The 22542-nt window shown below is 34.0% G+C and overlaps 2 protein-coding genes across 8 annotated transcripts in view; one reads left to right on the forward strand and one right to left on the reverse strand.

The window, feature by feature from the left end:
* Window positions 1-12793, forward strand: part of LOC119633179 (UHRF1-binding protein 1-like) — a 54746-nt gene extending 41953 nt beyond the window's left edge. For 3 of the 6 annotated variants that reach the window (XM_038026543.1, XM_038026546.1, XM_038026547.1), the window contains 7 exons: window positions 5071-5219; window positions 6823-6949; window positions 7019-7166; window positions 8049-8247; window positions 9985-10102; window positions 10332-10362; window positions 10651-12793. In XM_038026543.1, the coding sequence (XP_037882471.1) occupies window positions 5071-5219; window positions 6823-6949; window positions 7019-7166; window positions 8049-8247; window positions 9985-10102; window positions 10332-10362; window positions 10651-10688 (810 nt within the window). In that variant the 3' untranslated portion in view covers window positions 10689-12793. The remainder of the gene's footprint in view (window positions 1-5070; window positions 5220-6822; window positions 6950-7018; window positions 7167-8048; window positions 8248-9984; window positions 10103-10331; window positions 10363-10650) is intronic. The other 3 variants (XM_038026545.1, XM_038026548.1, XM_038026549.1) reach the window with 1 other exon arrangement.
* Window positions 12794-17132: 4339 nt separating this feature from the next.
* Window positions 17133-21857, reverse strand: LOC119633866 (TBC1 domain family member 19). Of its 2 annotated transcripts, XM_038027667.1 has the most exons (11): window positions 21706-21857; window positions 21473-21640; window positions 21238-21412; window positions 21061-21163; window positions 19719-19779; window positions 19465-19656; window positions 19137-19404; window positions 18966-19075; window positions 18813-18904; window positions 17403-17484; window positions 17133-17335 (listed from the first exon to the last, which is right to left on the reverse strand). In XM_038027667.1, the coding sequence occupies exons 1-11, from the start codon at window positions 21805-21807 to the stop codon at window positions 17162-17164; spliced, it is 1527 nt and encodes a 508-aa protein (XP_037883595.1). In that variant the 5' UTR covers window positions 21808-21857; the 3' UTR covers window positions 17133-17161. The 2 variants fall into 2 exon arrangements, with proteins under 2 accessions (XP_037883595.1, XP_037883596.1); XM_038027668.1 differs by lacking the exon at window positions 17403-17484 and having other exon boundaries at window positions 17209-17335.
* Between the last annotated feature and the right edge of the window lie 685 nt (window positions 21858-22542).

Consider the following 22542-nt stretch of genomic DNA (forward strand, 5'->3'; position numbering starts at 1 on the left):
CGCAATTCGTCACATAATATAAAAAGAATATCTCCTCTAGTTTTGTACATAGGATGGGAGGGAGGTATTCCGGACGTAGGTTGGTGTTTATAATTATTGTTTCAACAAACAATTGCACAGAATGAGCCAACATGTGCAAAACATTCATTTCTTAAGTTTAGGTAAAAGACAAGAGTACCAATTGTAACGATCGATCAAGTAAAACGACCTTGTGACCGCGATATAATGAGCAATACTTCCGAATATAGTTACGGAGCATCGACCATTGCAATTTTACTCATATTTGTTGATGTACAAAAAAAAAATGCTATTGAAATAAAGTGGAAGTGCTTTAGCTGTCCCGCCAGACTAAAAAATAAAAATTTCTTGAAATATTACTTAGCATCTAGTAAGTTAATTGGAATTTTTTGACAATGTCCACCACTTAGTTAAAACTTTTTCAATTTTTAAAAAGGACAGCTATAATACAATAATCAATAATAATATAATAATAAGTTAATCAATTATAAAAACCTATCTGATTCATTGGAGAATGTTATTGTAAAACTACAGACGGGTTTTGAATTCAATTTTAGTTAAAAATGGACGGCTCTAGAGCACACTTTCTAGAAAGGCACGAGTAAAGTTTTAAATAGTGATAGTTTTAAGTAGCTTTAGACATTGATTTCACCCGAGACTGCCCAAGGCTTAACAAATGCGATCTCCTTAAAATGTTGTAGTTATTGCACTTGAACCGATTGAACAGGTGGAAAGCGTGGACGGGCTGAGGTAGAGATAGATATGTAACTACAGCTTATTACATGTTTTTTCACGCATAGATCAGCATACTAAAAATGTTCACGTTTTAGGAATTGTGGAGAGAACAAGTATTTAATTCTTTTCCTTTCTTCTTCTTCTTCTTAACAATAGAACTACCGATGTTTTGTTTATACTTTTTTCTACCAAAAGTGATCATTTTGATCGTCTCTTTTTGTCAGAATGTCACATTCGGAAAGAGGCTGAAATTTGGCACAAACACAACTGATCGATTAAGAATTCAATGCTAAAAAGACGGTTACCATCTGTCTAGATACACGTCCGCCATAAATGAGGAACTAAAGTCATCTTGGAAAAAGACTATAATTTTTTCATATCCCCGTCTGTAAGTGTTTATCCTGTGAAGACATTTCGGAGAACTTGCTAAGTAAATGCTCGCCAAATCCATCTATAGGTTTGATTCGAAAATGGTCCCAAATTTATTTATTTTTGTGGGTGAAAAAACTATTAATATGTGTTAGAATGAAGGGGAAATAAATTTTAGCACAAATTATGATGGCATTAAATATGCCGATTGGATATATTTTTAAAGTGAACATGGAAGCGATCTTGATGAACATTTGGGTTGCAAGTCCTCAAAGATTTCTTTACGGTATCGAAAGCTATAGGCAAAGATATGAAAAAGATGTCGGCCTTTTTCCGAGGGTATTTCAGTTGATTCCTTATTGTGGACGTGCATATGAACAGATCACGACCAATTTGCAAAGCTTTCATTCTTAATTTACGTCTGCGGCAAACCGAGGGATATAGGGCATTAAAAAGATTCCATTTGGTAGAAATAGGTATATGACATCGGCACCCCGAAAACTAGACGACGAAGTAAAAAAGTGGTTAAAGGTATTTTAACGGGCTTTCACATAAATAAATGATGATACAACAAATTTTGGAACATTTGTTTAAAGATCGAAATTTAACATGGATTCAATCAATCTCGATAGTTCTAGTGTTAATAGGATTGCTTGCGAACGTTGAAACTTATTAAGAAAAGCCTTTAGCATATGACGTTGTTGAAAGGTTAAGAAATATTTTAAATAAATCTTAGAATAAACATTAAAATGAATCACCTGCATGCTGTTATAAGAAATTGAATAAAGAAAATGGTATTTAAAAAAGTTTGCAAATGTTTGAAATGTTAAATAACTTTATTTGAATAGAATTTTTTTATTTTGTAACTCGTTAGTGTGGTATTCAGCTATTCTTCAATAAATATTTACAAAATTATTAGTGAAATATGTATGTACATAATTGTGCCAATTAATAATTTTTATATATAAATTCAACAAAAAACTCAGAAATTATTTTTTTAAACTAATAAAGCCATTGTCTGCTCAATAGTCCGTGAGAAAGTTGTCATAAGTAATTCAGGAATGCAATCATTAACCATTCGGCAAAGTCGAATGAATAACGGTTAAGTGATATATTACGTTTTTCCTCTCATTTCATTACGGTCGATATTTTGGTCTTTTCATTATCAGACCTGTTGCATAGTTCCCATTAATTATTTATTAGCTGACAGCAGACGTTGACACAAAAAGTTTTCTTCTCTTTCTTGAAGACCGATCTTATCGTAACTTTTCTCTTCTTAGCGGGGAATAAAATCCCATAATATATGAAGCAGTACAAAATCCGACTCGATTTGGTTCAGGTCGACTTTTTTTTTGTCAAGGAAATTGGTATTTTTTAATAAATTGCAAAAATTATCAAGGCTTACTCTGCTTAGAGATCCTTACCTGTGTAGGCTCGCAACGTAGGCACGATCTCATTCAAAGTTTTCACATTTGAAGCAGTAGCATCCAAAGCTATCGCCTTTACTGAAACGTCGATCGCGTTTGAGATTTGAACCTTTGACCTTCCAATAAAATAATATCTTTCATCGATTTTAGCAAGGGAAAATTCTCTTCATATAATGAATTCTTTACAATACGTATGTATACGCGGATGTGTGAATCAACCATATCTGTATGATTAGGTAAGGATTAGGTAAAAATCTCGACTACCAAATCAGTATTCAAATCTTAAGCGTTATAGATTTGCCTTTGGCCACAGCTATAGTATGAAACCATCAGCAGAGAAAGCTACCAAAACAGCTGACGCACTTGGATCAAAAAAGTGGAGTAATATGTTCAAAGTCATGATACGGTGAGCTTCCATTTCGGCAGGAAATATCTGCATGTCTAACCTGAACTGTCCTATCCTCTCTCCGCTATTCTCAGCAGACATAACTCTTTTTCGATTACCAAGTCTTTTAATAGTCGACTTGTTGTTTGTTCGAATATCGATGCTTATGTGGATAGTGCCAATACGACAATCGTTTCTTTCGTATTTAATTCATATCCTGCATAAGAGTTGAAAGAAATAGTAGCTATTGTTGCTGTTCAATTGTATGAAAAAACCGGCGGAGTCATATTCACACAACCCGTAGTAAGGCATAAGTAATACAACTTTGATCAGTGTAACCTAAATCTGTTTGTCTAAGTCCGTTTGTTTACTTGTTAAAGTCAAAGTATTTCCAATTTCTTTCGTCTCACCAAAGTTTAAGTCAAAGTGGATCCATGAGTGTGCTCATATGTCGCTTTCAATGAATTGCTTCACAAATTTCAGAAATCATAGAAAAGTTAAACAAAATTGGATTAGGGCCTGGGACAGTATCTACGATACGCTTTGTTTATCAAGAGAACTGACCGTAGGACTCTCTTGTAATTGAAAACAACAAAACAGTGCTTTTTAGTCATTAAAAAAAAAGCCATAGTATTATTGACACCTTTTTCTTCGTTATCATGATTTCTCCATTCTCTATGAACTTTTAGCACGAGCAACGAACATTTTTGACAACGCAGCATCCGTTTTCAGAAGTGCAAGTGGAACGTCTTTTTTGTTATTTAATGTTGAGATAGTCCCGGTACATAGAGTTTGTCGTATTTACTGAAAATCTTCTTATTTCGACCCACTTTTAGATTTAGTAAATAGAGTTCGTCACAAGAGACTATATCTGAAGAATACGGAAATAGTGGGATCATAACAGAGAAATGTCCCATTCGTGTTGGAAAATGCGGTAAGGAATAGATTTTGTTACCACCCATTTCCTAACGGGAACGATTTCTAATTAAATTAATGCTTTTTCCGCAGTTCTCATTGACCTTTTTTACTACCCTAATGTCCATTTCTTCGTCTTGGTCGTTTACTGAAAGAGATAGTTTGGACATTAATATTTCCGCAGTAAAATAGTGCCCAAAATTTCGCCAGAGGTCAGCGATCTATGTGAATGTATACGTATAGATTGATGAGAAGAAACAAAATGTTCATATTTCAATGGGGGCGGGGATTTTGTGTGTTATAAAACGTACACAGGGTGCCCAGCAATGGTGCACACGTACTTTTCTGCTTGTAACGCTTTGTTACGCTAGGAAAGCGTTAAGCGAAAAATTGGAATTATTAATTGCCGCATCCGTTGAAGCACGCTTTAGGCAAAATGTGTTTTATATAAATTGGTTTTCTCAATAAATTGAAAAAGCTGTAAATGAAATGTTACAATGCCGCATTGAAGGTGATGAATACCGCAAGTAAAAAAAAAAAAAAAAAGAAGAAGAAGAACTTAATTAAATTTTTTACTCAAGAAATCACGAGGTATGGACCACTGACGTAAATTAGTTTTTTGATGAGATTGTTTCATGTAAGCAATTTTTAATTTTTAGACAATGAGTTGCTTTTCACTTTTCTATTAAATTTTCACGTTAATTATAGTTTTATTTTAGATTAATTTGTTTCTTCTTCTATTCCTATTTTTATATCTTTCCTCCTCTATGAAAATTGGATTTTGAAAATTTTGTTTATACACCACAAACTATTAGCCACCTTTCTTGTAAAGCGATTGTTTCCGGGTACACATATTTATTACTGTACGAACAGATTATTCGATTGGATTTAAAAGGAACACTCACACAGACACTAAATACAATTGGTTTGGTTAACAAAAAGTCTAGTTTGATATCATCATTTACCACTTTATGCTTTTTTGATATTTGATCTTGTATACGCTTACAAATACAAATAGATAAACAAACATATGTGTAAAATTTACGGAATGTTTATTTAGCTAATGCCGCATACATATATATAGAGAGCTGATATGAAATCATTTTTTAGTGTTTTTTTATTGCTTAACACGCTTTTAATATTGTGATTATTTTTAATGTTGTTATGAATGATTTGCGATATGTTTTATTTATAGTTTACTCTAATGGTCTATAATTTTAGACAAAGTTCGGTGCACGCTGTAAAGCGTGGAATTTGGCTCCGTATAATCCAGAAGCACCACCATGTTTACGTCTACGACTAGAAGAGACTTTAAAGCCGCCACCGAAAGAGAATAACGGTCACGTAATAGATAAGAAAAGCATCGAAAGGTTATATATATATATACATATATTACATAATTTGCATAATGACCACATACGTATATACGTTTTCATATACATATATGTATATTTACATACATACATGCATGCATACACTCACATACAAGTTTGCTGTATAGTATAAACGGCGGCATTCGTGAACACAAGAGAACAGAAGGTATACGACAAGGCTCCATCATAAGTCCCCTCCTGTGGAACCTCAAGTATAACAGTTTGCTCAACACGGGGCTTCCTAAAGGGCCGAAACTGATAGGTAATGCGGATGACGTCGCCCTGGTTATACAGCAAACGTCGACTTCGCTAATAGAAATCGTAACGAACGATAACCTAAGCCGAATAAGTAGCTGGTTACAAAAGTCCAAACTAAAACTTGCCGAAGGAACAAGTGAAGCCATGCTGGGGACGGATAGAAGAGTATTCGACGAGCCAAAAGGAGTTGAGATGGTAGGAACAACATCGATTTCAGATATCTTGGATATCTTGGAGTGCAATTAGATACGAAATTAGCATTTGCGGAACGGATTAAGAGCGTTACGGATGAAGTCGTGGCAACCGCAATCATTCTGTGCAAAATTATGCTAAACCGCACCAAAACAGGTCAGGCGTAAACCTATATGCGCCTGACCCCACGTGCAAGTGATGTTTGCAAGGTAAATACCCCATACGAAAGTCAGAAGCGGTTCAAAGGCTGTATATGCCGAGGGTTATAATAGCCTACCGCGCGGTCTGAACTTCAAATGCAGCAAACCCGGCAAGCATCGAGCAGCTGCTTAAGGAGCAACTCTATATCTAAAACGCAAAGAAGGAAACAAGAACATTGGAAGAAGTTTACACCGGCGTCCGCAAAATTATTCTGCCGAATAGCTGACAGAATATGTTACTGGAATGGCAACAACGATGGGAAAATGACATAAAAATAGGGTGGACTTACAGCCTCATCATAAATCTTGAACAATGGATGAGGAGAAAACACGAAGGAGTCAATTTTTTCCTAACGTAAGCTTTGACTGGTCACGAAGATTACCCGAGTTATACCCGCCGCTTCAACCTACAAGCGGGTAACGCATGCGACCTGTGCCAAAGCATGAGCGATCGCGCGCAGCACAGTGTTTGAAATTGCACCGTGCAATCTACTAGCAATTATGATAAGAGATACCGAAAGTTAGGAAGGAACTGTTTGTCGTGGCAATTACGCTGTGTGACAAAGTACTGAATAAAATCAAGCGAAGACGGCGTCAGCACCCTTTGTCTTATTCGAGGACGGGGTATGCAGGATGGTTCTGCACGACTATCGTAGAAGCACTAGATGCCCGTGTGCTGCCACTACGTCCATTAGAAAAAACAACGAATATAGACATACATACATACACACACATGTACATATATATATATATACTTATGCACATAATAAATATATTTATATATCTATGTATTTATATTCATAAAGATGTACATATACGTATCCATTTATACATTGATATACCTATATATATATATATATGCGTATGTATAGGTATATCATTCAGATACTCATATACATATATATCTACCCATACGTATATATATAAGTTGATATTTTTTTTTGTTATAGCTGGCTAACGCAAAATGCTGATATGCGAATTAACGATGTATGTTTAATTGTTAATATGAGTACAATTATTGGTTTGGCTGATTTAGCGGAAGATGAAATCATTGCCTCGAACATTTTGCCTTTAAATGTACGTAAAAAGCGTGGAAATCGCAAATTCTTTCCATTATATTTTTAAAAAATTTTTCATTTTATTTAGATAACATTAGAAAATGTACGCATCAACTTAATTGAAGATCGTCCACCAGTTAATATTACCTCACCAGGTCCAGTACCTCTTAATTTAGCCATAGGTCGCATGCATGTCAAACGTGACAAGAACGGCATTTTACATATACAGCCAATAGGTATTTAATATCATAGTATCAAAATGATTTCAATATAAAATTTTTGATTGTTACCAGACGATGAGAAATTGTTTGCTTCGTTTTCAATTCACATCCGAGATTCGACTAAATGTATATATTTTTGAAACATGATAGATTATAGATTGATTTAAGGCTGCCTGTTAGCGAGATACGAAGAAAAATGGGGACAATTTGTTAGAAGAAAGAATTATTTAAAAAAAATGAGAAACAATGAAAATTCGATACAAGTTAGTCAGTTTTCAATATCAATCTACTTTAACCTACCAACGACTTGAAAATTTCTGACGCCTTTGCCAAATATGATACCAACATTTTAATCTTTGTAACCGTAAGCAGACACTCATAAGGACGGACGGACATGCTTAGATCAATGAACAGTTTAATGTTGAGTAATAATACGAAGATTGCATCGAAAGCATAGATTGCGGTTTTCTTTTCGTCGCTGCAAACGTCTTGACAAAAGAAGTATACCTTCATCCTTCGACAATTGGTAGAAAGTTACCCTGACAAATTTTGCATCCAAAGAGGAATCAGTTAAGTAATTAGAAGATACATATACAAACATTTTAACGGAATTTCTGAGTCAGTGCAGAAACATTCAATATGCTCTTATACAATTTATGTGATTCACTTAAATGAATGTATATCTCGGAAACAAACGCTTCATCTTGCAAAAATTTCAAAATTTCATATGAATGTTTATACGAATGGTATGAAAATGGTCTGCGCACATGATTATGATTATGTTATAAATAAATAAAAAAAAAACCGACTGCTTTTAAGCAGTGGATATTGAAATGACCTAAAGACTAATATGCACTTTTATTGTTTACATTAATGCAACCTTCTTTTTGTATACAGAAACAAATTTGAATGAAATGGCTGCTTCGAGCTATCCTTTAACGGCGGCGCTTTTTAAACAGCCGGATACCATACAACGAGAACGTGAACGGGATCGTGAACTCTTGTCCCTACAATTGATTATGCAACAAATTAAGTTGGAAAATGATAATTTACGCAAGCAGTTACAAAATGCCAAAGACAATTCCGAGAATTATCGGTAATTCCACTAAAATATACAGCCAGTTTTATACCCATCATATGACAGCATAAAGAAATTGCTCTTTATGTTTTTATGAGATAGCTTTTAGGTCGTTAATGACAATGCATGTGAAAGTCAGCAACCGAAGTCGCACATCATATTGCAGAGACTTTTGGAGAAATTTCGTCATGAAATATTGAAGTGCGCTCTCTATCCACAAACTTGATCAACTTCCTTTAAGTAAAAGTATGTGGGCCCGTCGTGATTTTGTCCAAAGCTTTACTAAGCTGAGTAACCAGTTAGAAAACAAGCCATCCTACGTATTTTTAGAGACCAGGGTTTTACCAGGGTCACGCCATAATATTCAAGCAGGCATTCGTATTCATAGGAGCAGATCATGACGAAATGTATTTTTATGTATGTAAGCTAATTGAACGCTGCTTGCAGGTAAAGTGCTCCTGTTTAGTTTCTGGGATTGACTTACTCTGTCCAATTTCTATCTGAAACTTTGCGAAATCACTCCATTCCCATAGCGGTTGATAACACGATTGAGCGAAAAACCTTCGCTGAAAATTCACTATATCTGATTGCAAAAGAAAAGTAAAAATTTGCCGAGAAAAAGAGCTGGCTTTTAACTACTCTCATATTGTTTCAACGGTCCATCTATTACGTCTATACTTAATGGAACAAACTTTTTTCATAGACGCCTTCCCTATAACTCGAATTAGACTTCACCAACTTATCATACGTGTTACGAGATGACAGATAATCATCCAACGAAATAGTGCATTTGCACAAAATGACGCGTATCAATAGTTTCAATACAATACAATATAATAGTTCCGTAATGTGGCATGACGCTAACATTTCTACAATGAAGCAAGTATTCTCACTTTAGAACTTCGCACGCTCAGTATCACAGAAAGTCTACGCAAGTATGTATTGTCCAATGGCATGGGTAGAAATATAAATTTAGTCATATCCGTCGATTTAATAATTGTAATCATGAGTGTAATAAACAAGTGTCGTAAACAATTTAATTTGACTAAAGCAATAACGGGTTTCGAATTTTTCTTTTAAACATTTACTAAAGCGAGAAGTCTTCGTCTGTTAAAGCTACGCCCACAAACCTTTGTGCTAAAAACGGGAACTAATAGGAGCAGCTTCATACAACAAATAAGAAACTTGTCCTCACCCTTGATCTTTAAATATCCGTAAAATTGGTAACCCTGCAAACCACACATCCCTAGCATGTTCCTCTTGCTGCCCTTTCAAACATTTCTACACTTTAAACACTACCACTGTATACTCTAAGCGACTTCGCTTAATACGGATTTTCGTATAAGGACTCCTCAAAATATAACATCACATGGGAAGTGGTCGCAAAAGTGGTCCGATCCGAAACAATTGCAATAAAGTTCGTCCTTGGGACAAAAACACTTCGGTGAACTAAATTTCTTCAAAATATCTGAAAAATATGCGACCTGAAGATTGAGTACGAGAATACAAAGCGGACAAACGGGGGACAACCTTGTAATGATCCAAAAAGTTATTCTGAATCGATCCATACAATAAAAGATGGGTCCGTCTCAAGTTCTTCTGAATGTTGTATACATCTACACAGACTTAATATACCTTGCACAGGATATTAAAAGGTAATCGAACAAGTGTTGGGTATAGAATTGAGGTATTCGGTCTAAAGCGAATATAATACTTATTAATTTTTATTTGATATATATTGTTTTTCTTTTCCAGGCAAAAAACTAAGCAAGAATCTGATACTTTACGTTCCTATTTAAAAGCAGCTCAAGATGAGATAAACATGTTGGTGGAAGAGAACAAAGCTTTGGTAGACAACATACGTTCCTTAAAGGTTTGTAGAAAGTTTACGAATAATTGCTTTTTTTAAAAGCTTAAAGAGAATGTATATGTGTTTTTTCTTTTTTTCAATATTTTACTATCAAAAAAAAAAAAAAAAAAAACAAAATTTTTACTTTGCTACACTGATCTTCTTGTTTTAATTTGATATATTTCCCTCTCTACCGTTTTTTACAATATCAACTAAATTTTATTATTTCTGTTTTCATTTACACACTATAAAGTCTGAAGTTAACACACAACACGGGACTAAAGGTTCGAGGCCTTGCTTTTCCTTTTTAATAATAAAAAAAAAAAAATGCAAATTTTTAAAATCACTTTTTGCTGATACTACACACATCAATCACAGACTTTGGAATTTTTTATTATTAACATTTTCTCACGCACCGCAATTTATTTTTGATCAATACAACGTCGTTTATCGAAAGTCCTTCAACACGCTTTTCTCGCTAATCACTCACTAATCAATTGTTTGATGATAGTTTAAGTGTATTAGCGATAATTATAAAAAAAGTTTTTTATTTTATTTTATTTAATATTTAGCTCCAAGAGACTACTTTGAATGTGACAAAGAAAACTGAAGGCAACAACAGGTAGCACAACTGCATGGATTGCATACAATGCTGCGGAGAAAATAACAATCCATAATCGACCTCGTTTTTGTACTACCATAACTACTACACACTACCATGTATTAAATCCATATAAAATATTCCATATATTGTAAATAATTTAAAAAAGCTATTCATCATTTTTCATTTATTTTTATTTTTTTTTATTTGATTTTTGCTACAAACATATATACATATATATATATATTTTCTTAAAACTTGTCCTTAGTAACTTATCTTCCTAATAATTATATTTTTAATTAATCATATTTATGTTATAAGAAGGCAATATACTGTAAAAGTTTATTTAGATACCAATCAATTGTCGATTTGAATCAAATTCAGCCAGATCGAGGAGAGATTGTATTGAAATTATAGCTATCCCTGACGATGATTTGGTGGATAATATCGCGCCATTATTTCTCTTGAAAACACATCCGTTCGACTTGCACTTAAATCGTGAATCAATAATAGGTCCACCGGAAAGCTCGACTCGTTTTTATAATAAAACAAAATCCCAGTTTCCGAGTATGGTCTGCATTGATTTCTTGAGCTGAATTGAGTCTTTCTGGTAGCGTGATACTCTGACACGATTTTGACATTATTGTCGTCGATCAGAGAGGCTTACCAAAAACGTCAAAATAACTTATTTGAAATTTTTCGAACCATCTTCTGAATGCTTATCAGAAACCGTACCTTCGCCAAAGACTTTCACGCCTCGGCAGCATTTCTTACTTGTTGGAATTCGTACAAAATGCAGTGGCGTAAATACACTTTATTAGCAGCCATGGTTACCTCGCTCGCGTCCCACTTATTGCTAACATGAATCATTTTCGTTTTAGTTCGTGTGCTAGCACCTTATATATACATTCAGCGACGGGAAGATGGAGACAAATATGCCTCAAACGAGCATGTGCATACTTATTGACAGAATTTTCCGGTGGACTTAATATAAGCATTCGATCGTTGTTTCTACTTAAAAATGAAGCGAATAATATAAGGTGAAGGAACATTTTGGTACAAACAATTTAAGCTTCTGGGTACTGTTACGTTTTTTTTTATAATTTTCCTTTTTTTTATTGATCACAACGGGCGACATTTTTCCCTTACTTTTGTGTGCAGACGAGCGAAATGTGGCTATGCTGCATTCTCGACCTCTAATTTATCCAAAAAAAAAAAAAAAAAAGGGAGAAGTAAACTACGTCTGGTCAATGGGATTCGATTCTAACTTTGCTGAAATTACAAGTTTTTGAGTTTCAGGATTCATCGCCTTTGAAGGCAATGGAGTAGACTTGGAATAAGAGATTTAAAAACGCAGAAAATTAAAATGGTCTTACTTTTTGGACATAGTAGTATAGGATGAAATGAAGATTCCATGCTTAGTTTCAGTTGAAATTATGAAAATGATCGAAATCACTGTAATCACCTTCCGTGTATACCTACTATTACTAGTTTTCATCAATTCATCATTTTTTCTCTTTTTTTCTTTGGGTATATAAAGGCTTCTTGAGCCAACCTTTTATTTACAAGGCATAATCTCTACAGCGTCCTTCTTTAAGAGTTCCCGTTGTTGACTTTAAGTTTTATATGATTCTTTGTGAGGCTATGCGCTTTACCAGAGAAACCATAACTGTTAATTTATTAGAAAACAAAGACGCAAACCGATCACCCTGCCCCTAGAAAGGGCAGTTAGTCAATAGATTCTGGTCAGAACTTTATGCACCGTCGCAATAATTTTTCGATTCATCAGTGTTTAGTTAAAAGAACACTGCGAAGTCCATACGTTCGTCACTAGGATAAGTTAACACTATCTCACGTGAAGTTACTTCATATACGACGAAATTGTAATAATAGTTTTTTGCAATATTTGCAAATTTTTGTAAAAAATATTTGTTAAAATGTTCGATTTCTCACGATTTCACCATAAAGAACAGTAGTGACATAATATTGGTTGAGTGAAGTAAATGAAAAAGTAGCGTCCCTTTGTAATGATTATATACACATCATTTAGATTAATAAAGTTTTATTTACACTCAATAACGAGCTTGCAAATAATATTTTAAATTCATATTTTTCAGGAATATATTACAATTTATGTACAAACAAAGAAAAAAGTTTCTACATTGTGGCACTGTAGATTCATTGATTTTTTTTTTTTTTTTTTTTTTTTCTTAACAAGACTGAAGAGATTTTATATATAAGTTAAATGGTATTTCTGTTACGAAATTTAAAGTTCAAATTTAAAAAATAGAAAAAAAAAACTTAGAACAAAATTCTACTTTGTCAGGCCATAAATTACGCTACAACATTACAAAATATATTCATATCATGGAAAAGTTGATTTAAGAAGATCTTAAGATAAATATAAAAACAAACAAATTTTTGAGATAAGTAAAATTTATTAGAAACATAAAGAGGGGAAGAATCTTATATCTGAGCTGGATCGAATCTTTTGATATTCACCAGTTGATTAATTTTATTACTTTTTTAATGCAAACAGAGAGGCGTGAAAGTTCATTGTAACATAATACATTGTTAACAGTGTAAGAGAAATGATTCTTGAAATGATTTCTTTTGAAAATACAGGAATTGATGTTTCATTCAGAAACATTAAGTGGTTCGTATTGGCAGTTCATACACAGGCATGACAAACGCATTTATACATTGTATTGTTGTGTGGTCAATTCGTAGCGCGAGCTGAGAGATCTATTGTACACGCACACGGGTGTACTTTGAGTCGAAGCATCACACTGTCTCGGCCGTTACGACGTGTTGCCACACACCGGGCGTCCGACTTTGCACATGGTCGCATTCGCACAGGATGTGACGGGACGTTTCACTCATCGTTACCTTTACACGTTTAACAAATTCGAGAAGATTGAAGAGTAACATAGTTAACACAAATTACTTGAAATGCATAAGATGGAGTTTTCAACTCGTGAAGCGACCATATAATGAGTATAAATGATTCCCTTACCTTACCCTAATGTGTCTTATTTTATTTAGTGTATTCCTGTTAAATTTCAAATTGACATCTGCCGAGGCTTCTTGATGGCTCTTATCGGTGTGTTGCGGATGGCTCTCATTCCCTTGCAAACATCAAACAGGAGAGATAAGCACCTGTTTAACAAATTTTTAAAATTTTGTCTGCGTGAAATATGCAAAGGGAAAAGAAGGTAGTAATTATATTGAAGAAATTTTATTGCTAACTTATGCTCCACCTGAATTTTATACAGTATTTGAAGATTAGGAAATTTTTTTAAATATTTGAATAAGTGCGGATGCTTTAAAGATGCTTCCAAGCTCCTGACTGCGGTCTGTTATCACAATTCCGGATTGCAGTTGCAAATCTTTGTTCCTTCAATGATTGCAAAGTTCATCAATAGCATTTTTACGCCTGTAGCCTAAGTTAAATCGACCGTCGTTAATCGAAAAACTGTGTTCAAAAAGCAAACTATAGGGGTAGTCAACGCTATCCGAAATTGGAAGTTTAGACTTCCGGAAGACAATTAACGACTAACGATTGTATGATCATGGCCAAATCATAAAATGACAAACTATTGAATATTATCATTACTGCACCAATTTGAAAATCATCTTCTTGTTTCAACCTTTTTGTGGATGCAATCTTTCAAGTGGTTCGTCCGTCTTCCTGGTTAGGTTAATTGGATGTTTAAACTACGTTGTTTTGTCGAAGTATTTAGAATTCATGGTTCGTTCTTATGAAGTAGGGAAGTTATTATTAACGATAATTGCTTTATGCATGGTTTGCCATTTATGCCTATGCACTTTCTGTATGTGTACGTAGAGCAAGTCGACCCGGGATCTGCCAACCAAGCCCGACCTTTTGCATCGCTTACAGTTAACCGTTTGGACGTTATGACAGATTCCGAAAACCTATCATTTCTCTATTATGATTGATATGGGGGAAAAAAATAGGAAACCACATAATATTGAATAAGAAATAATCATAACAACTACACTCTATTGTGAGTTCATCCGAAATAAAATCAGGCTTTTAATATTTTTATCATTAATTAAAACGAATTTTATTATCTTCTAATATCTCTTATTAAAACTGAAATCAAAAGTCATTTAATTATAAAAATAAAATTACATTTAGTTATATATAAAGTAAACATTAAAAACATTAAAACTTTGTGTAAAGTTATATCTAAAACCGCTTTAAAATGTGTAAATGATGTATTTATAAAATAAAAAGGATAAAAAATAAAAACGAAATGAAAAAAGAAAATGTTCTTCGTATACATATAGCTACGTGTACACTCAGTAGTTAGTTTTTAAATATTTTATAAAAAAATATGTGAAAATTCTTTCTTATATCAAATCATCAAATCAAATCTGTATTAAATCCATATAGATATACACACAGTAACAGAAACTTTAACTATTTATGAATATTTTTGAGAGAAAATCTTTAACTTCTCTTTCTAAACTGAAGCATAAAAACATTTAATATTAAATAAAATCAAAACATATTGAATTTCAAATTTTAAAATACATTTACAAAATATGAATAGAATTAAACAAAAAAGAAAAAGAGAAAAATGTTAAAAAATTTTAAATTGTTGTTGTTCTAAATTTTCATTTAAAATATTTAATCAGGCTAAAAAATTAACAACAAATGTGTATTTATGGTTATAAGTATAAATATAGGAGCACATATACAACACTTATGAATAAAAAAACTTTCATAAAATACATATATTAATTCATTTTTTCGTATCGTTTCGATAAAATATGTTCGATAAAATATTTCGCTCCCTACTCCATACATCACATGTGGTACAAGGGCAAATCAAATTTGTACGAATGTATGCAAGATCCAAAAGGATTTGAGATAGGCCCTGCGCTTACTACAGAGTAATTCTCTGAATCGGTCTAACAATGTCTGTGCTTCTGCCAATCTGGTTTTTTTGTGTTCAACCTACAGGCTGCCGGTTGCAAGATATTTTAATGCACCGACATGTGTTGATTCAAAGACAAACACTATTAAAAATGATTCGGATCGTATGTAAGGCCTTATTTTGAAAAGTCGATTAATAAGCCGAGGGTGTTCACCTCTAAACCTGCCACACTGTAGTGTTGCTACTTGTCTCATTCCATGACAATTTTCTAAAGCGCAGGGATCCCTTTGGTGACAGACAACAAGCAGAGAGGGACAGGCTTGGAAAACACGTAACAACAACTTGTATACATCTTTTTGATCCTTGTATAGTAATAGCCCTTCTTTTGGTAAATCAAATCTTTTTCACAAATTTTTCCCGAGAATTTATTCATTATCTACAAGTTGGTTGCGAAAAATGTAAAGGAGAACAGGCTTTATATCCTAATGCAGGCTTTCGTAAACACTGGTTTTTTCCTTTCCAATCTTGACACTGATCGAGTTACCAAAAAAAATGATTTTTTATACTGGTCTTGGTGTCAATTGTCTGGCGCTACATTTGCGGAAAGGGTTACTCAAACCTCGCACATTTTTTAATGGGAGAAAGCAGTTTTTACTTGTAGGCATGTTTTTCTCTTGCACAACTTAGCAAATAAATAAATTGTGTCGCTTAAAATTTCAATGTGCAGGATTTTTAAAATTTTTTTTAAACTTATTTGACCTATTTTTTCGCTTAAAGGGAAGCTTAAATAGAAGAAAACAAGAACCATTTGGCTAAACTTATTTTTATTTCTTAGTTTATTACAATTCGCGTTCTAATCCCGTGTGCTGCCCATTGTTAAGAAAAAATGAATTCTCAATGTCGTGGCGTTCGCCAGATTCAACACGCTTCGGTTATCATACCCACTCACCATTCCCAGACCTTTGTTCTAACAACAGTATGAAGGGATTTGTTCAGAAAAACGTGATCCGTCGCTAATTGTCACCAATTTGGCTATATGGAAAATCCGACTGATCTATCATCTTGCGTTGTCGGCGGAACGAGAAAAAGAATATTAGCATAAGTGTGTATATATGTGTGTCTATGTATTGAAAATTTCACCTTTGCTGATTGCACAACATGTTATGTTATCGTCAGCGTAGTTCGTGCGATTACCTTTGCGTATCAAAAACAGGGAACAGTAATGTTGTGTTAATTGAAAAACTTGAACTGTAACACGAAGTGATTTTTTGATTCGAAAATCCTAATTCTTGACCAACATGGAGGAGTAAGTACACTATGTGTAATTTTAATTTCTATTTGACTGATGGCAACTATTCACTCATATCCTTTTGCGCTTATTCCATTTGAACGAGTTGATAACGTTCCTATAGCACTTTGCCTATGTTATTGGTTTTCCAATAATTTATAAAGCACTTGTGAAAAGTTTTTAATTGAGAAAAAGACAAGGCAAGTTTATTCCTGTAGCCGATTTTTTTCCAAATGTTTTAAATAAATTTTTCTATTACAACATTCTACCAATGTAGAAATCCATACTTAATCTCTACTCAAAGCCAATTTGATAAGGGGTATAACTTTTATGGATGATAGATCGGCCAAAATTGCATCAATATTTTCCAAAGTAACTACTTGCAGAATACTTTCTTTACGGAAGCTTAAGATGATGATGGCAAAAAGCGAAAGTATCTCCAAACTATCAAAGCCGAGAATCTGAAATAAAAAATCTCAAATTAATGATTAACACAAATTGTTTGTTTTCTAAATAATAATCTTTTACTAGATCCCATAGCACCAGCAACTGATCGGGTGGCAGGTGACCACTAAAAGCTCGCATTAACCATTTGAATACCACACGTATCCTAAATTAATAAAAATGATTATCGAATGAATTGAAAACTATTTTATGTCATTTCATATCATTTTTGATCAGCTGACTTAGATGAAAGTGTGTGAATAAAAAGGGAGAATATCAAATTTTTCATCCATTCTTAGGTTTATTCTGAAACGAGCAACATTTCTGTTGTCATATATATAATTATTTTTCAATAAACGTATGTTTTTTTTTTTATGTCCAGGCGAGAAGTAAGAAAGCAAAGTAAGTACACTTAGTCTTATCTGTACATTTTAAAACAAAATCCGAGAATTCTACGGAGGTGTTTCGGTTAAAGATTAAACCTAAGGTTCCTCCTTTACAAAAAAATTTTTGTAAAAAGGTTAAGTAAGTAAGAGTAACATGTGGAGACTTTCAATAAGAATCGTACCATTTCTTGTCAACAACTAACAGTAAATGAACTGAGGAGGAAGAAAACCATTTGTTGTTTTGAAATGTGCTCGACACAATTGTGTGTAAAGTTGTGAATATAAAATCATTCAAATACCCATTGCGGCTTCTATTACAAGTATTAGTTCAATGAATGAAATTCTCAAGCAATTGGTCCACTAAATTTAATGCTAAATGTCATCTCAGGCCGGAATGTAACGAATAAAAATTTCAGATTTGAACTGTGTATTTTGCGTTTGAGATATCTTTGGGAAGATTTACCGCACGTACCTATTTTGCGCCAGAAACGTAAGCAGTTAAATCGGATACTTCTTATGACCATCCCTATATTATGCCTTACTTACTATAGGTCATGGGCCGCTATAGTGGCACTGAATACACTGAAATACACTACACCATCCGACAATTATTCATATAATGACTTTTTGAAGTAAAACATTATAAGGAAAGTGATAGAAAAAGGATTCCGATCCTGACCATTTTTAATGGCGTTCGTCCTTGAACCATAAGTCGATTTTTGCCAAAATATCTCAAAAATTGCGGCCTGTAGCGTTAAACACAAAGTTCGCAGGTAAAAACGAAAGAAAACAAGACGAACGGACGAATAGACAAGCGTGGATAGGTTCACAATGCTGTAGAGTATTCAATGGTCGTCTTTTTCCGACCATATTATTTTTACTTGCTTGAGAATGTATTTGCTCTGATAGGTTTGTTGGAATAATATAGAGTAAGCAATGAAACTTCCTTAGTCTTGTCTTTCAGTGATAGGTGGGTGAGTGTGTGACAGAATACAAGAGGAAGCATATTTCAACCTTTATTTTTTCGGTAGAGGTTAACGTGACAATCGTTTGGCGGAACTTGTATTGTCTGTAAGGCTAAGAAACTGCAAGAAAATTTTTTACTTACGGGTGTATCTGCAATTCCCTGAAATGCGACCATAGCTTAGGCTCGTGACTTTGTAAGAGTTTCTCAAATAGCAAACAAATGCTGACAATACCCTAAACAATAAACGAATACGATTTTTCCAAATATTTATATCATATCTAATAATAGGCTCACTTGCGGATGTGTGTTAATAGTTGTTAGACGATGACAATAGCGGACATAGAAGGCACGAAATGAATAGTACAGATGTATAGGTGAGTCGAACAAGTAACAAAATGGCGCCGCTAAAAGTCAATCGTTTGCGATATTTAAAATTTCTAAATAAAAATAATTTCATTTACTTACCAAACATGCAAATTCCATGAAATGGGACTACTCCGGACGGCGGAGCTTCATAGGTTTTCGGTTTCTGATGATAATTTTCGCCTAAGACCATTTCACCAATTTGCGTGTCACGTGAAAAACATAACATTATCTGATACAAAACATCTTCGAAGACAAAATATTGATCGTCATTAGAGGCGGTTAGTTGTATGTCCTTAAAAACTAGTTTATCCACGATATGATCGGTACTCAAAACATTGCCCTTTAATTTATTCCAATAATCAACGTCCTATTATGAAATGAACGTAAGAACAAAACAAAAAAAAAAAAAACCATAGCTGTAACTTACAAAATCAGTTATGTGACTACCGAGCACATAGGACCACATTGCGCCCCTGTAGGTAGCTGGTATATTACCCTTTTTTAGAATATGCTGACAGAGAGTCGCATGTTTCATGGCCAAGACACGTTCACATTGTATATTTAGATCCCACACAGAATAGTAAGATTCTTCCCGCAGCAAATCATTGTAGTGGGTTCCCTGCATTTATTGTTTTGTATTTCGTTTTAAAATAAAAGGTTAACTTATTATTGTACACTTACCAAGTCACATAGTTTTTTAACCTTTAAAGGTATGTGAGAGAATTCCCATTTCGGTATTTGTCTGCCAACAAAAGAAAAAGTAATAGTTAAGTTCTATGCGGCTTGGACGAAATTTTTTTGTACTGGCCAGCAGCAAATAGTATTCAGGCGGTGATGATTACTGTAATATAGGAGCATCTTTTATATGGACCGTAACATTTAAGGGAACTGCGAACATCAGTCTGAAGTTTAGATGGCGCGCGAAATAGTTCGCCATTTTTCTTAAGCCACGGCTTACGCAAATTATCTTATAGATTTGACACATATATATACCTAGCGATGGGTAATACTCCTAATGAAATTCTTTCTACCATTTTCATGTAATACTTTTTATGATTTTTTAGACAAAATTCCGGTTTCATATTTACATCCGTACCGAGATGAATGTATTACCCCTCGTCGTTTTATAGTGGGTAGCCATAGACTTTTAACTTGTGAAAGCCGACAATTTTATCACAAAAAAGTTCATGTTTTAATAATTCCAGTTCCGCCAATTGGCTGCAATTCAACCTCGCTCTGATCACTCAGATAAGGGAACGATCAAATAAGTATACGTACTGAAAGATACGAATGGGAAGGTAAACTGATTGTTGAATATTATTAAGAAAACTAACGATGGCCACGGAAGCAATAGTTATTGCAATGAGGTATGAATTCGAATAATTTAGAGATTTCATTAAACCGTGTACCCTTCTTTGCTAGAAAGGAATTAGAAAAAGTGAAGAAAGATATTTTCCTCCATAAGAATGCAGAGCACTAAGTTGAACTGAATGATGTTTGTCAGTCTTCTCCTTAAAATTTTGACTGAGTGAATTATTTCTTATTAAATTTTCCTTTAAATTAGAATTGTATGGCATTTTGGTTCTAAAAGATGGGTATAAAGAGGGCAAATAACTGAAAACTTTGCGTATGCGATTTCTAATATGCCGCGACCACCGAAAAAGTCAAATTTAAATTTAAAACAAGCAAAAGCACTATAGTGGGTCAAGGCCGACAATTAAATACCTTACACTACTTTGCTTAATACATTTATTTATTTAATGACTTCCCAAAACAAGGTGTTATATGGGATGCGGTCCTAAGTGGTCCTATTCGAACAATTTTCAGTAGCGCTCGTCCTTGTCCCTTGCGTGTGTGTCCATGCCCAAAAATTCGAGACAGGCGGATGGATCGACAGACTTACATCGATTCCGAAGATGATTCTGAATCGATCGGCATTATAAAAGCTGGGTCTACCCCAAATCCTTTTGAGCCTTGCATACTTATACACATGACAAGTGGTGTGGTGTACAAAATATCTTACACGAGGTCGTCTTCTTGTTCTTCCGGAATGGGAGGTCCTTTCATCGACAGCAATACGTCTAACAAATCCTTGGGCGCATATACCGGACGATAACAGGCAAGATCTTGAATTATTTGAATTGGTATAAATTTTTATCTCCTCATTTATAGCGTGATGTGTGTTTGTGTCTGCCTTTACCTATAGCATAATTGCTTAACTCGTCCCATTTAGCAAGTAGTTCATCACGATCCGAAGAGGTTCTGGGTTGCCCTTGCGCGTATACTTTCAACTCGGCACACATGGTATGAAGGCTTTTACGTACTCTCCGATCCCATTGCGCTCCAGCACGTCTTAAGTAAGCCAGAGGATCGACCTGGAGTTTGCAAAAATCATTACGTAATCATTTCAATTGATTATTTTTGAATGTATGTACCTGAGGTTGTGTTTGCTCCGTATCGAATACGCGATCTATTTTCAAATTAGTACGAATTAATTGAAATATTAAATTGCGTATTTCCGTCTCCAAGCCCGATTCACGTATGGCCTCCTCGAGACTTTGTCGCATATCATTTTTATCCACATTTGGATTGCACGCCAATTTCTAATTAAAAATAGTTTTTATTAACCGAAATTTTAATTTATAACAAAGCCTTCTCTTCTGTTCACCTGCACGTTTTTAAACAAGTCCGTGTAATCATTTAAGGACTTAATAGCGTTTATCAGCTTCGACGCCATTTTATGTATGCTGGTATCTTTTAATTCTTCCATACTGACGCGCGAATTGTTTTCACATTCACGTATGCACTCTTTTCTTCCGCCAAAATTTTATTTTCTATATTTATTTATTTAAATTGCGACACACTTTCAATTTAGAGAACGCGTTTATTGTAAAAAAATACTCGATTATTATTGAATAAAAAAAATAATTATACAATTTAAAAAAAAAATTCTAAAAAAACTATGATGTTTTCTGTATGATGTAAAACAAATTTTGAAAAATTCACCTTTGTTTTGAATTCATTAGAGAAAAGCTATTATCGATAAAACTTTCTTTAAGCTACGAACTAAACAACATTAGAAACTTCGATACACAGTGGAGTGCGATTTTAAGCGATGTTCGCGTTTCACGAGATGAACACATAACCTGACAATAAGCTTAATGGATTCTCAACACACAAATTCGAGGATTTGCAGTTTGGAAAATACATTAACTTCGGCATTGATTTTTTTTGAACGTCTGTAGTTACTCTAATATCGTAGGAGATGCATTCGAGCCATTTTCATTATCACGCATATTGCAACTGCGGGAATTGTTCTCTTTACTTCCAAAGAACTATCGTAACTGGTACTATTGGGTCTTACGGCCTCGTCACCTGACAATGCCATCTTATTTTTATATTTAACGCAACAGTTTGCGTTGGTATACTGAGCTCTGCACGAGAGCTCTGCACGTTTTCTGAGGTTTCGCATGGTTTCTGTCCGAAGAAATGCCATTTAAAAGAA

This window comes from Glossina fuscipes, unplaced genomic scaffold, assembly GCF_014805625.2.
Source record: "Glossina fuscipes isolate IAEA_lab_2018 unplaced genomic scaffold, Yale_Gfus_2 2, whole genome shotgun sequence".
In the NCBI taxonomy this organism is placed as follows: Eukaryota; Metazoa; Arthropoda; class Insecta; order Diptera; family Glossinidae; genus Glossina; species Glossina fuscipes.